Consider the following 14397-nt stretch of genomic DNA (forward strand, 5'->3'; position numbering starts at 1 on the left):
GCCAACCTATATTAATGCTGGTTTTTACCATCTTTATGCACAACACAAAGACAAAGGGTGGGCATCTGCTCGTGCATGTGGCTATAGTATGTGTGTGAGAGAAATACTCTTTAAGAATGCCCTTTGTCCAATCTTAATATTAAATCAGTAAAATTAACACAGATATTCAAAAATTGCCATTTGTTTCTTAATTAAAAATGCCAAGTTTCAACAATCCAATATGAAAAATTCTGAATTTTAAAGCCTACGTGGCCATTGCTACATAGGGATGCATGATGAAAGTGTAAATGTGTAAAAATGTGTAAAAAATGTGTAATGTAAATGTGTAAATGTGTAAAAAAGGTTTAAAGGTGGACTTTGAGGTAATGTTCATTGGCAGGCTAAATAGTAGTAAATTCATGAATACAGTTCTGTTGGAAGGAATTATATCATTAATATTTTGTGTAACTCAATATCATTATCATTCAGGAATATCATTCAGGAATATCATTAATATTTTGCATAAGTCTACTTCTATGTATAGATTTATATTTATGCATAGTTGGCATTTAAGTCTCTGAATTGTAATATTAGAATAACGGCTTTAAGAGAAGGAAGACTCTTTAAAAATGAGATGCCAAGGGCCAGCCCCATGGCCAAGTGGTTAAGTTTGTGTGCTCTGCTTGAGCAGCCCAGGGTTCACCAGTTAGGGTCCTGGGCGAGACCTACACACTGCTCAGTAAGCCACGCTGTGGCAGCATCCCACATAGAAGAACTAGAAAGACCTACGACTAGGATATACGGCTATGTACTGGGGCATTGGGGAGGAAAAAAAAAAGAGGAAGATTGGCAACAGATGTTAGCTCAGGGCCAATCTTCCTCACCAAAAAGCACATTTTTTTTTTAAAAGAAAGGAGATGCCTATAAAAGTATAATGATGCTCAGATTTCATAAATTTTCTAATGTAAAGGAGACAATATAAGAAAACTGTTTTCAGTGTGTCAGAGGTTCTGTCAAGTCTTCTCTCAGTTGGTGGTGGGGGTTGCTGCAAGGCTGGAGCATTAGTGCCGTCTTAGGGAATTCCTGAAGGGAACTGATACCTATTGAACTTCTCACTGTCTGCTAAGTGAACCCTCACAAAACTCTGAGAGGCAGTTATTTTTATCTCCATATCACAAATGAAAAATAAGACAGAACTAAACCAAACACAAAACATAGGCCTGGAGAGGCTAACTAAATATCCCAAGTTTGCATTCTTAAGTAGGAAGTGGAAAAGCAGACCTGATTTCAGATCTTTCAAACTGTAAAGCACATATTATTTCCTGGTACTTCCTGCAGAAAACAAACAAAATCTTTTATACATAAGGCAAATATACATTTGACCGATATTTGAAACTATATTTCCATAAGTTGAATGCCATGGGCATCAATGGGGGAGGGAAATTTACCTGGGCTTTCAATCAGGGAACCATCATGAAAGATGTGGGAATGCCTTCATTTTGTTCCTTGGGAGAGCTTGCATCTGGATCTACAAACTGTCTAGTCTGGGAAGGAAGAAAGCAAGGAGTAGTCTAAAGAGACATGATGAAAAGAGCATCATAATTCTGTAATGCAGGGTAATCCTACCTCTGGAAAGAGTATATTTTACCAGAAATTATGTCATGAAAAGACATTATTTTTTGTTGGTCCATTCTTTTTTTAATTTTTTTCAGTGAGGAAGATTCTCCCTGAGCTAACATCTGTGACAGTCTTCCTCCTATTTTGTATGTGGGACGCCTCCACAGCATGGCTAATGAGTGGAGTAGGTCCACAATTGGGATCAGAACCCACGAAACCAGGCCACAGAAGTGGAGAATGCAGAACCTTAACCACTTGGTCATGGGGGCCGGTCCCTGTTGGTCCCTTCATTTAATCACACATTTATTCATTCACCACTCTCTTAGTAATGGAAGAGCTTATAGTAATACATCTGTGCAATACTGTATATTATTATTGATTTTGAAGTACTTTTTCTTATGAGAAATTAAGCTGGGAAGGTAAGCAGAATAAACATTACAGGTACTGTGATTACCATTTTACAGATGAACCTGCAGACGGACATTAAGTAACGTCCTCAAAGTCACAATAGCTACTAAGTGTCCTAGACACAGTTTAATTTCTGGTTTCAAGTTGAATGTTCTTTCCATGATTTTGACGTAATTAATAAGCAAGATACATGACTGGGAATTCTATAAACATGATTGTATACTGATTCCCATATCCAGACATAATTGAAATCAAAGATATTTTAAAAATGGATATATTTCAATGAGGGCTAGTGATAAAGTTCTTTTTCTGAAATTGTAAAAATATGCCTGCTTTTAAAAATTGTGATATTAATGTTTTAGCATTCTGAGTCTTCATTTCATTGTTTTGGTTCTTACTTACTTGCATGATTTTTACCTTATCCTTTTCATATATATTTTTTTGCATGTTATTCTTTCTCATCCTCTCTGACTTTCACAGTAATCCATATTTGCTACTTGCCTTTTGCTGTTTTTCTCATTGCTTTAACCCTTTATGTTTTTCAGTCTTTATCATGGGATTGTTCTATTTGTTTTTCTACTATAATTTCATCCAAATAATGCAATAGTCAATTCAACAGTAGTTCCTGATCTTGGAATCTTAAAGAGGTTGAGTTAGGGATTCGTATGCAGAAAAACATTTTCCATTCCTTAATTTCCTACCACAGGATCCATCAGCATATAAAATGAATCTTGAGTGACTGGTAATGAGCTGCATGAAGATGGACAATATGAATAAAAAACATAAAAACTTAAAACAAAAGGAGGCAGCATCCAATTTATTTATGAGAAAGAGAGCTCCTAATATGAACATATTGTGAACATTAAAAGAGGTATAACACATGACATTTGAAACTTACATCTTCATTTATTTTTACCTATGCCAGCCAAGGAAAATACCTCTCTAGCCATTTCAAAAGAAGATGTAATTAAAAAATCAGTCATGGACGTTGTTGAACATAAGTAAGAAAATTCAGAAAATAGCTCTTTCCTAACTAAAGATTGGTTGAATATTGTGGAATTTTTGTGTTAGGTTTTTTAAAACATTATACCATATTAAACTTAATCAAAATATAAATCCTTGAACATCTTCAATGTGAGCTAAATACAGAGCCCTTTTTGTTTTTTACTGTAGACATTTTGTTCTGTAGACATTTTCTGTTGCTTTCAAGGAAAGTTTAGATTATGCACCAAGAAATGGAATTCTGACTTAATAAAATATGTACATTACTTCAACTGATTGCTTAATTTCTTAATAAATAAATATCATACTTATGAAATTCTTGTGTAGGAAGTGTACAAATTTCAAGTAGAAATTATATCATTAAATTTTTGAAATTTCAAGACTGATTTCATTCATGCTTAATTGTTTATTTCACTGAAAATTGTTGGTATGATTTTTTAAATCTTTTGGGAAACTGCATTTTTTCTTATAAAGGTTATTTTTATTTAACAGGAAGAATGCAACATTAGTCGAAGAAAATGAACATAGATTTTATCTTAACAAGTCATCATTTTTCCTCTCACTTAACTCTATTTTAACTTGTTCCTTTTTCTTTTCTTTCAACAGGCTGAGTTAAATGACACAACTGATCCTTTCACTAGTTACAATACAAAAGTTTCATCAAATGTAGGGGATGAAATTTTCTCCAAATATATAGGATGGAGAGTTGCCAACACGCTTTCCAAACTGTTCTTCCCCTCCCCTGATGCCTGTGTTCTTCCTTTAAAAAAACCCTTGATAAAACGGGATCAAGTGAAACGTCTGAATAAAAAGGATCCCATGAAGAAGAGAGTTCTACATTCTACTGTAAGGTAAAGTGAAGCACTATTCAGAATGGTCCTGTTATACTTTACATTTCAAAGCCATAGAAATTATATATAATCATGTGCCACATTATTTAACTCAATTTCTATTTTTCAATTAATATCTTGGCTCCACCACCTCCTAGGCTTTCTATCATGAGCAAGTACTCCCTTCCTAGAAACTATTTTCTCATTTTTAAAATAGGTATTATTATATAATATACATCAATGTTTTGATAAGATGAAAACCTCCTTCCCATTACTGACCTGCATTTGCTTAGTTTCCCCCATCTCTCCCTGTCATTAATTGCCTGTGTATCCTCACGTTCTATAAAATGTAAATATATGAAATTATAAGTACATTTTTATTTTCTCTCTATTTTTACATGAAAGTTAACATACTAAATATAGTACTTGACATCTTGCATTTTTTAATCTAACTTCATTTCCTAGAGATCTTTCCATGCCAGTATAGAGAATTTTCTCATTATTGTTTTTTTAATCAGTTATGATGCTTTCCTCGGTATAGATGTACCACAATTTATTAAACCAGTTTCCTGTTGGTTGGCATTTGGGTCGTTTTAGATTGTCTGCTACTATAGACTACGACAAAAATGACCTATGTCATTTTATACATGTGGAGTAACACCTGCGGGATAAACTCTCGGAAGTGTGATTGCTGTGTCAAAGGGCATACGTCTTTGCAATTTTGGCAGCTATTTCCAAATCGCCTTTCAGAGGAGTTGTACAAATCTATATCCCCACCATTTAATATATGAGAATGCCTGTTTCTCTTTCGTCTTTCCCACAGAGGCTGTTAACAAACTTTTGGGGTTTTGACAATCTGTAAAGTAAAGTATGGTTTCTAAATGTAGCTTTCATTTTTATTTTTCTTAACATGAGTGACTTGAACAGCTTTCATATGTTAAAAGTCTTTTGTTTCTCCTTTATTTGGCAATTAACGCCTATTTCTTTTGCCCATTTTTCTGTTGGATTTTTATCTTTTTCTCTTTGCTTTGCAGGAACTATTTATCTATTAATCTATGTGTCCCTCGGCTATGGTGAGACCTGCAAATGTTTATTTTTTCCCACCACTATTTATTTGTCTTTAAATTTTGCTTATAGTATTTTTTTGCAATACAGTCATTTTTCTATGTAATGTAACAATTTTTTCACTGAGGTTTATCGATATTTTGATCTATTTGGAAAAGCTCTTTTCATTTTAGGATTATAATTGTGTTACATTGTCTTCTAGTACTTTAAGTATTCATTTTGAATATTTTAATCACTGGTCTATTTGATTTTTTTTTTGGTGAGTGGTGTGAGGTGTAGATCCAGATAGCTACTCAATTGTCCCAATACTATTTATTGAGTTGTCTATCTCCCTTCAACATTTTTCCTACTTTTGTGTTATCTCTGTTAAATACTAAATTATTATTTCTTTTTCTACATTCTAAAATAATTTCAGTAATTTGGAATTTTCTATTATTTCATGCTTTAGCAGCATTCCCTCTTAAACCATCAGTACCTATGCCTCTTCTAAGGGTGGCTCTTTGTCCAGTTTTTCTGTGGCCATTGGGAAAGTTGATATTCAGCCAGAATGAATTGGTACAGCTAGATTCAGTTCTTATTATTTGAGGCCCCTGTCACAAAAGTATCTGGAGTATCAACCTGAATATCAATCTCTTTACATTTTTTTCCTTCTTTTTTAGTCAATTTTAGTAAATTATGCTTTATTTGAATATTATTTATGATTTTTCAGAATTTGTTTAGTCACATTGAACAAAGTAGTGTCTTGAGATTCCTTTCATTCTCTCTCTTCCTATGGTCATTCCCCCCTTAACTAATTCTTAGTTTGTGTATTTGCATTTTGTCCCTTTTATTCTCCTTAATTAGTTTATTTAGTGTTTTATCTATTTTCTATTATTTTTTCAGTGAACCAGTTTTTGAGTTCTAACTCATGTATTTTTGTTCTTATGTCTGTGAATCTGTTCCTTCTTTTTTCCTTTGGTCTGTTTTGTGGTTCATTCTTTAATTACTTGAAGAAGATCCTAAGTCATTTGGGAAGTGTTCTTCCTCAGCATTTGTCTGAGTCATTATTTGAGATCCCCAAATTGTGAGACTGTTGCTTCCCAGAGGCAGACTTTGTTGCAAGTGTAACAATTGGGTGAAACAAGGCCAGCAGGCAACCTTTCCTTTTCTGTACACAAATAGTCAATAGAAATATAGACACATGTTTGAGAAAAGTTTTGACATAGTTTTAAGCATTTTTTCAAGAATTCCAAAATCAATGAGGAAGATATGTAGATTTGAGATTGTCACACAGCATGCACTTTAATAGTCTCATGTGCAGAAATAAATATTACAAAAATATTCTTTAGCATATATGATATTTATAAAATTGCAATATGATCAAGGTATAATGAAAATGCCAGCTTTAAATGTCACGGTTATTGAGGTTTACTTTTGAAGTATCTTCAGTGTATTTTCAAGGACCACAGATATGGAAGAAAAATTAAACTGAGACCACAGAGAAGACACTGAACAAGCACACTTTGGTTTCTCATCATGGTCAGTTAAAGGAAAAGATAGTAAGAAAGAAACTAGAAAAATAGAAGAAAAAAGATATAGACAAAAGATTAAAGAAACAGCAAGAGAAAGAGTAAACAGAAGGTAAAAGGCAGATGGAGATGAATGGTGCCTGGGGACACAGAAAGGAAAGAGAAAGATAGAGAAAGTGAGACATATAGGGAATGCTTAGAATAGCAGATTGGAGAAATGAAAGTTATAAGCAGAAAAAAAGATGAAAGAGACCAAAAGGAAAGGGAGAAGATATAAGGGGAGAGACATACTGAGAATGAAAGGTACAAATGGAGAGAGATGCACAGGGTTTGGGGAGAGGAGAAGAGATATGCAAACTCAGAGAAGAATGAGACAAAAGAAGAGTGGGGTGGGGTTGAGACCCAAAGAGTCTTGTAGGTTTTGAAGGATTAGTAAGTTAAACTTCTCATCTCAGCCTATGGTTTATTACGTAAATGATGGTCATTCATAAATGTTATCTCCATATCCGTTTTTTCACTGCTCATTACAGGCTCTAGCAATTAAATGTAGAATGTCTTTGGCCCAGATGAGAGCCACAGCAGCACAGTGGCCTGAGCATCCCTTTAGCAGGAACATGTCAGTGTGGCACAGCTCCAGGGGTGGCTTTCACATTGCAGCCTTCACACTGTAGTGTGTGTGAACAGCGCCCCCTGGAGTTGTGCATGTTTCCAGCTCCAGTTAGGGGCAAACTAATCTCAGGGCACAACAAGGTCAGTGGAGCAGGGCTACAGCTCAAAGACAAGAAAAATGCTAGGTCAGGCGTGACTGAACCATCTCTACTGTCTGTTAGGAGCATGGGCTATACCTGCTTTTTTAAAAGCTGTTGAAAAGCAAATTTAAATCTAAGCTATGCATTGAAAAAACGTCTCTGGTTCACTCAACATTAACTGTGGGAGATTTTGTTTCTTCCATTTGCTTGATTCTCCATCTATTCAACAGTTTCATAGCTAGCTCCTTTTGTTAGTTCTCTACCTCCTCCCACTTCCAAGTCCACTAGACTTACCAAACTAGAGTTAATGCAAATAATGAACATGTGAGCATCTTGAAGTCCGTCCCATAGGCAAAGCACAAAGATATAGGTGAAAGTCCACTGTAGGCTCAGCTGTTTTTCACCTCTTAAAGGTTTTCATGTGTAGGGTCATATCACCAATTCCTCGTCAAGGAGTCCCAGAAATATCCGTTTTGTGTTTTCAACAAATAGCAATGTGAAAGGCGGCAAGAAGGCCAATATTTAGGGGCTGTTACAGAAGATGGGGCACATTTAAGAAGCAGGAGGACAGTAACTTTAAGGCAATATGTTTCTTTATTGGCTTGGAGCATGAAAGCCTACTTATCTCAGTGTGAAAATCTGAAAATTTACTAGAAAGTAGAAAATGAGAGCTTCCTTATTGATGAAGCATTTGCTACATCTCATGGCTTAGAATTTTTTCCAAAAATATTTTTCCTCACTTGTGTTTTTAGCCTATAAAAGTCTTCGAAAGCAGGAATTCCATCTTTTATATGTTTATAAACATATGTTTTTTCTCTGGATGATCTGCAGATTTGACTTCTTTCTTTTATGGAATTTTTCAAAAGAAATTTCATTATTGTGCTTCTGTATATTGAGTTATTTTGGTTTTGCTTTAAGTTAGTGGGACATGCTATTGGATGCATGCTCTTTTTGCCCCTCAGTTTGTTTTTTTTTAAATGAAAAAATCATTACGGTTCTTTACTATATCATAAAAGCTGCAAAAAGTCAGGCATATAATACTTCTGCTTCAAAGCATAATATTTTCCTTTTCTCTCTTTGTCAGTAAAACTATCTTAAATTTAGCTTAAGGATGAGAATTCAGAACACTGAAGATCAAATTTTCAAAAACCAGTTTCCATATCTATGTTTTTTTTCTTTTGCTCCTGAGGTTTCTTGTAAGTGTATTTTCTAAGCTTGTGCCTTGAATCCCTAAAAACTTCACAAACAGCTAAATTATTTGCACATATGTAAAGACTAGGAGGATATTAGCTTGAAACTTTATCTCTGATCATTCTTAGTTTGCTCAAAAACTTTGTTAGAGAACTTTATTCATAATACCAGCACCTGGAAGAGAGCCCAGGTGAAACTAGCAAGAACGGACTGAGAACATCTGTTGTCATTTAGGCAGGAAATTTTATACGGCTAACTTCATAAACAGGGTGGGTGTACTCGAGACTATTGCATCTCTTCTGCAGCTTCCTTTATAAGAGGAACTAACTCCAGAGTAGTAGAACTGAGTGTAGTTAACATTTACTGAATGGCAACAAGGTGGGGAAAGGTAAATACCCCAATGTTCTATGAGATAGGTTAAAGAAAATAGGTTTTGTTGGAGAGACAAATGGTCAGCAAAAAAGAGGTACATGGTCCCCATTTTTTTTTTCAGCAAGGAAGATTTGCCCTGAGCTAACATCTGTGCCAGTATTCCTCTATTTTGTGTGTGGGATGCTGCCACAGCATGGCTTGATGAGTGGCGTGTAGGTCCGCACCCAGGATCCGAACCTGTGAACCCCAGGTTGTTGAAGCAGAGCACTCAAACTAACCACTCCACCACTAGGCTGGCCCCCCACATTTTTCATTATGTCATTGAGAGGTGTGCTAGAGTCTGGGGAAGCAATTGGACATTCACTGTGTTTGCGTTTTGAGGGAAGAGACCCTGCCTGACTGCTACTCAACTTTCTTATGATGTAAGTGTGAAAACCTCCTTCTCGAGGAAGAAATGAACATTTTAGACTCAGTTGCCAAGCCATTTGAGGTTGGGCATCAGCTGGATAGATGATGCTAGAAATGCCAGCTGTCCAGAACCTGGAGCCCTTGTGAAGTGTTCTTAATGGTTGTGGAAGATAGCCATTGGCTCATTGGAAATTGGGCTTAGGGGAAACTCCATGAAATGGGAGACTCTTAGGACCCCTATTTCTAGCCAGCAAGTTGTCAGGCAATTCAAGATGAGTCTTCCATGTCACAGTCGAACAATTCTTTTTCCACCCCACATGAGTGCATTTTATAAGCAACACACTGTGCTCAGCACTACCCTTAGATGTAGATATTATTTTATCCATTTTACCAATTTTATATATCTATAAAATTTTCATTTTATAGGTGTGGATGCTGAAAGGTTAAGTAATTTGCCCAAGGATTCACAACCATTAAGTGTGGGAGTTTGAAGTGAAACAAATGCATTCTGACTCCTGAGTCTTCTCTGCTGCTTTCTCTCATCTCATGTGAACTCCATCTGATGGCAAAGCCTTAAGCACTTGTTAAAAAAAGTCAATCTTCAAATCATAAGAAAAATCTTTTTATTATTATTTTTTGAATTTCTGTCTCTTGATTTTCAGAACTTGATTTTGATTAAGGGACATTTTTCTCAACCCTGCATCTCTCTAGTTACTATCAGGAAATCTATGTCAAGGAGGAGGCACTTTCTATATATTACATATAACACATATATGTATTATTGTTATTTTTTTCCTTATTGCCTTTAGCCAAAATCATACTGACTTACTGGAAAGTGCTTCCTCCTTGACATAGACTATATATATATATGGACAGAGAGAGACCATATATATATATGGAGAGAGAGAGAGTTTTAAAAAGGAGAGCTCCAAAAGATTCTTAAACAAAATGCCTTAAACAAATCTGTCTACTTCTGTTTCCTGGGGAAAAAGTCTATGCCTCCTTCACAAAATATCAAATATATTTATCTTGTACCTTCTTTCTAATTCATTTAGAGTACATTACCTAACTTCTCTGAGCCTTAGGCTTCTCGTCTTTAAAGGTGTAAAAGCTATACATCTCTGTCAGGTTTGTCCTGAGGATATAAGGAAAGAATGTAGGTAAAGAGCCCAGACATGTTGGTCCCTTATCATTTTGTTCTATAATTTAGCAGATTTTGTAAAATATTTACTTTCTTCAGAATAAAATATTTAATTCTTAACTTAGTAAAATTGTGATAAATAATAAGGGAAGATTTACATTTTTGTGCCCCTATTTTTTTTTTTTTAAGCTTTGAATTGCTGCTAGCAACTTTTCAAAGAGAACATACAGTTTCATAAGGATTTCCTTTTTGGTTATGTTTTGTTTCCCTTCTTCTTTTTAGTTTTTAAGTTAAAACACTATTCAGATCTGGTTCTATGTCATACATGTATTTCGAGGGTGTGGTCTCAAGACCTACTGTGGATGAGTCAAGATTGGAATCATGGCTGATCATAGTTTTCAGCTGAAGAGAGATAAAGAACATGAATAGTTCTTCAGAGATGGGTTCCTATTTTTTTGAGCCTTTGTGAAATGTTTTATTATTTAAAAATTGGTTAGACCATCAGCTCAGATCAATCATTTAAAGTATTAAAACTTCTAGAAGCCGGCCCCATGGCCGAGTAGTTAAGTTTGCGTGTTCCGCTTTGGTGGCCCAGGCTTTCGCCAGTTTGGATCCTGGGTGTGGACCAGTACCACTCATCAAGCCATACTGAGGCGGCGTCCCACATAGCAGAACCAGAAGGACCTACAACTAGAATATGTACTGGGGGGCTTTTGGGAGAAGAAGGGAAATAAAAAAAGATTGGCAACAGATGTTAGCTCAGGGCCAATCTTTAAAAAAATAAATAAAGTATTAAAACTTCTATAGGCTGGAGTGGTATTGAAAGTGAAATCTAATTGCCAGTGACAGAACTGTGCTTCATTGGCATCCATGGACAATACATGACTCAGTTTACCTGCAGTCTTGCCTGAGAGATAAGTCAATCTCCATCTATCTTCTATTGTCCCTTATCCTTTCTTGCCTTTCCATTGAAACCTTGGTCTGAACAGGAATTCTAGGTGTCATCAGCAGGGAACATAGCTTTAGCTGTCACTTTCACTGCAGGGGCTTTATGCTTATAAGACAGGTGTCCAGCTTCAATATAATCATCAAACCTAGGAGCTCTCCATTCACAGTAACATGATGTGATGCAGAATCTTAAAAATGGCACAGGTTTTAAAATGAATTGAGTGAGATGTAAAAACATTCTGCGTTTCAAATACAGATCAACTAGAATCAAAATGACAGCCTTATGGAAATACAGAAGTTGTGCAACAGAAAACGAAAACAAAATCTACATTTTTCTTTTGTGCTTTGTTCCATTTTTCATGAGCACTTTGCTCTTTCAAAGAAAAGGGCAATGTTCAGTTGTGATGAAGTGCATTTGCAGTGGTTGACAAACTTGTATTACCTGTTTAATCTGAATGTAAACTTGGAAATGAAATTAATCTAATCTGTATACCCTCCCCACTTTCTAGACTCTCAGAAAACATGAAGTCAATCAGTTAAAGGGCTTAATCTTCCCCTATTTCTAAATGTCTCCTTGATAGGATCAAGTACTTGATTGGGCATGTGAACTCTTTGAAAACCTTAGTATCCCTGGCAGCTGCTTTCTATCCACCTGTCAGAGCAACTGTTGCTCTCCAACTAACCCAGCTTTTCCCAGGAGGTCTCTTGCTATGGATCTAAATGGTAGGCAAACAGCAGAACTCATGATAGAGGTGGTATATTGCTTCAGTAAACATCAGCTAAACACCTCTATGTGCAGGCACTGTGCTAGGCACTGGGAATACAGACAAATAAACCATGCTCAAAAGTGTGATTAATGATTTCTCGTCCAGAACTACTGCTTGTTTCTCTAGCATGTTGATTTTCCACCATAAATCATTTCGGACTTTGCACCCACAGTTTACTGTTTTTTCATATATTCATTTATTCGATAATTATTTATTGAATGCCTAATATAGGTCAGATCCTATGAGAGGAAATGTCTCAGGTAAAATAGTGAATAAAAATAGTTACAATTCCTTTCTGATGGAACTTACAATCAAGTATAGGAGATAGACATTAATTAAAATCACACATATGCATGTAAAATCACACATATATGTATTAAATCTCTATAATGGTAAGTGCTATTAAAGAAAGCTATTAAATAATGTGCTATAAATAATGATAAGTGCCCTGAGGGAGGTGTACATGGGGCACAGGATGTGCAAAGGCCCCATGGTGAAAGGGATCTTGGAGCATTTAAGGACCCCAAAGTAACAGTGGTGTAGCTGGGTCACTGAGACCACAGTGAGGGAATCAATTAAAAGTGTTTATTATAGCACCTGGCACAGAGTAAGCACAAAAAATGCTATTATTATTATTGTCATATTCAGTATATGATAGCATAATTATAAATGTAATATAAATACACTGACATATTATTGATCAGTATAATAATGTTAATTATTATTGCTAATATATGATAATCATTTTCATTATTGCCATTGTTGGCTTTGTTATGGAGGGTAAGTGCCTAGGATGCTACTGCCATATAGCATGCACTAGGTTGGTGGCAATAGAAATGGAAAGGAGGCAAATGGATTTGCATAATATTTGGAAGCAAAAGCAATAGGACTTGGTGATAATTATATATGAGAGAATGACAGAAGGTGAGGAGAGGAAAATGTCTTTTCCAGGTTGAGCAACTAGCCCAATAGTGGTACCACTCACTGAGACAAGGAATGACGTGGGAGAGCACGGTGTGGTTGGAGATAGAGGAAGATTGTAGGTTTGGTTTTGGACATGTTGAATTTGAAGTAGTGCTTTTGAGTTCTTTAAGTGAAGATGTCAAGAAGGCCGTGAGTGTCACAGTTCTGTAATTCAGCGAAGAAGTCTGAGTTGAGTCACGGAATGAAGGCGTTGACTGAAGTCATGGGTACAAGCAACAGTGCCTTGGTAAAGAACATCAAGTGATGTGAGAGGCAGGCCTAGGGCAGAATTTTAAGGAATACCATCATTCAATATCTGGAAAGAGAAGAATGATAGCAAAACAAATAACAAACCAAACCTTCGGTACAGCCAGAGAGGTAAGAAAATCCAGGAGGATTTAAAAACCTGAGGAAAAAAATCTATGGAAGGTTGTGATAACTTTAAAATATGATATAATAATGCTTTTTAAAAATTTTAATTGTATAGAGATGTTGCTTTCAAGGACAGATAAGGGAGAGTTTCCTAAATTATCTACCCAGATAGTGATAGAATCTCCCTCTTTGAATATCTCTGATCAGCACTTTCTGCACACTGCACAAAAAATATACATGTAGGTGACAAAAGAATTGCAAAGGATTGTTTATACATGAAGCATATTTCCAAATAACTTGCAGTAACCACCTAATGAAAAAAATGTACCAAACCAATGCATGAAACTTTCCAAGTTCATAGGCAAGATCCATTGGTCGGGAAGGGCAATAATATGGTATGCTGTTATAATATATGTACATGAATGCACACTTTCAGAAATGAGCTTCCGTCTGCTAATGAAATATTTGCATGTATCAAAATACCAAGAAATTATGAAGGTAAATTGTCACTTAGAAGCAAAATTTAATGGCCTTTCTGGTTATTTCACAGGCTTACAGTCTTTTTAAAACTTTTACTAGTCTTTCCAATTTTCTTTACAAGATAAGATTTATTAATGATGCATTTATATCATTAGCAATGGCACAGTGTGTCTCTACTATCAGTTTATCCAACAAACAAGGCACAGAGATAAGCATTTCGGGGATTAATTTCTCTCCATAGCACTTTTAGATCCAGTACTTCATGTCCCCCAGTTTCATTTGAGAAAATAAAACTCAGCCCAAACAAGTTAACCGGACTATGTGAAAATGTTCATGCCAAGGACTGCAGTGAAATCAGAGATCTTAGGGCAGGTTCAGAGTGCCCTCCAAGCAGTCCTCAGGGCCTTGCAGGATGGAGCCCAGTGGGGAAGAGCAAGGACCAGAAGGAGGGTGTGATGGAAGATACCAATCAGGAGAGTGGAGGACGGTGCCATGAATGTATGAAAATTGTGTGACACGTCTGTTTTGTGCATATATTCATTATCTCCAAACTACATTGCTGCTGCATTTCTAGAATTTCTGCATTTGTTTATAAAC

The 14397-nt window shown here is 35.8% G+C and overlaps 1 protein-coding gene across 8 annotated transcripts in view; it reads left to right on the plus strand.

Annotated features, from left to right (window-relative positions):
• Window positions 1–14397, plus strand: part of TMEM232 (transmembrane protein 232) — a 178343-nt gene that overhangs the window by 83611 nt on the left and 80335 nt on the right. For 5 of the 8 annotated variants that reach the window (XM_070517613.1, XM_070517616.1, XM_070517615.1 and 2 more), the window contains 2 exons: window positions 3613–3857; window positions 4871–4909. In XM_070517613.1, the coding sequence (XP_070373714.1) occupies window positions 3613–3857; window positions 4871–4909 (284 nt within the window). The remainder of the gene's footprint in view (window positions 1–3612; window positions 3858–4870; window positions 4910–14397) is intronic. The other 3 variants (XM_044780089.2, XM_070517617.1, XM_070517618.1) reach the window with 1 other exon arrangement.

Source organism: Equus asinus, chromosome 9 (genome assembly GCF_041296235.1).
Source record: "Equus asinus isolate D_3611 breed Donkey chromosome 9, EquAss-T2T_v2, whole genome shotgun sequence".
In the NCBI taxonomy this organism is placed as follows: Eukaryota; Metazoa; Chordata; class Mammalia; order Perissodactyla; family Equidae; genus Equus; species Equus asinus.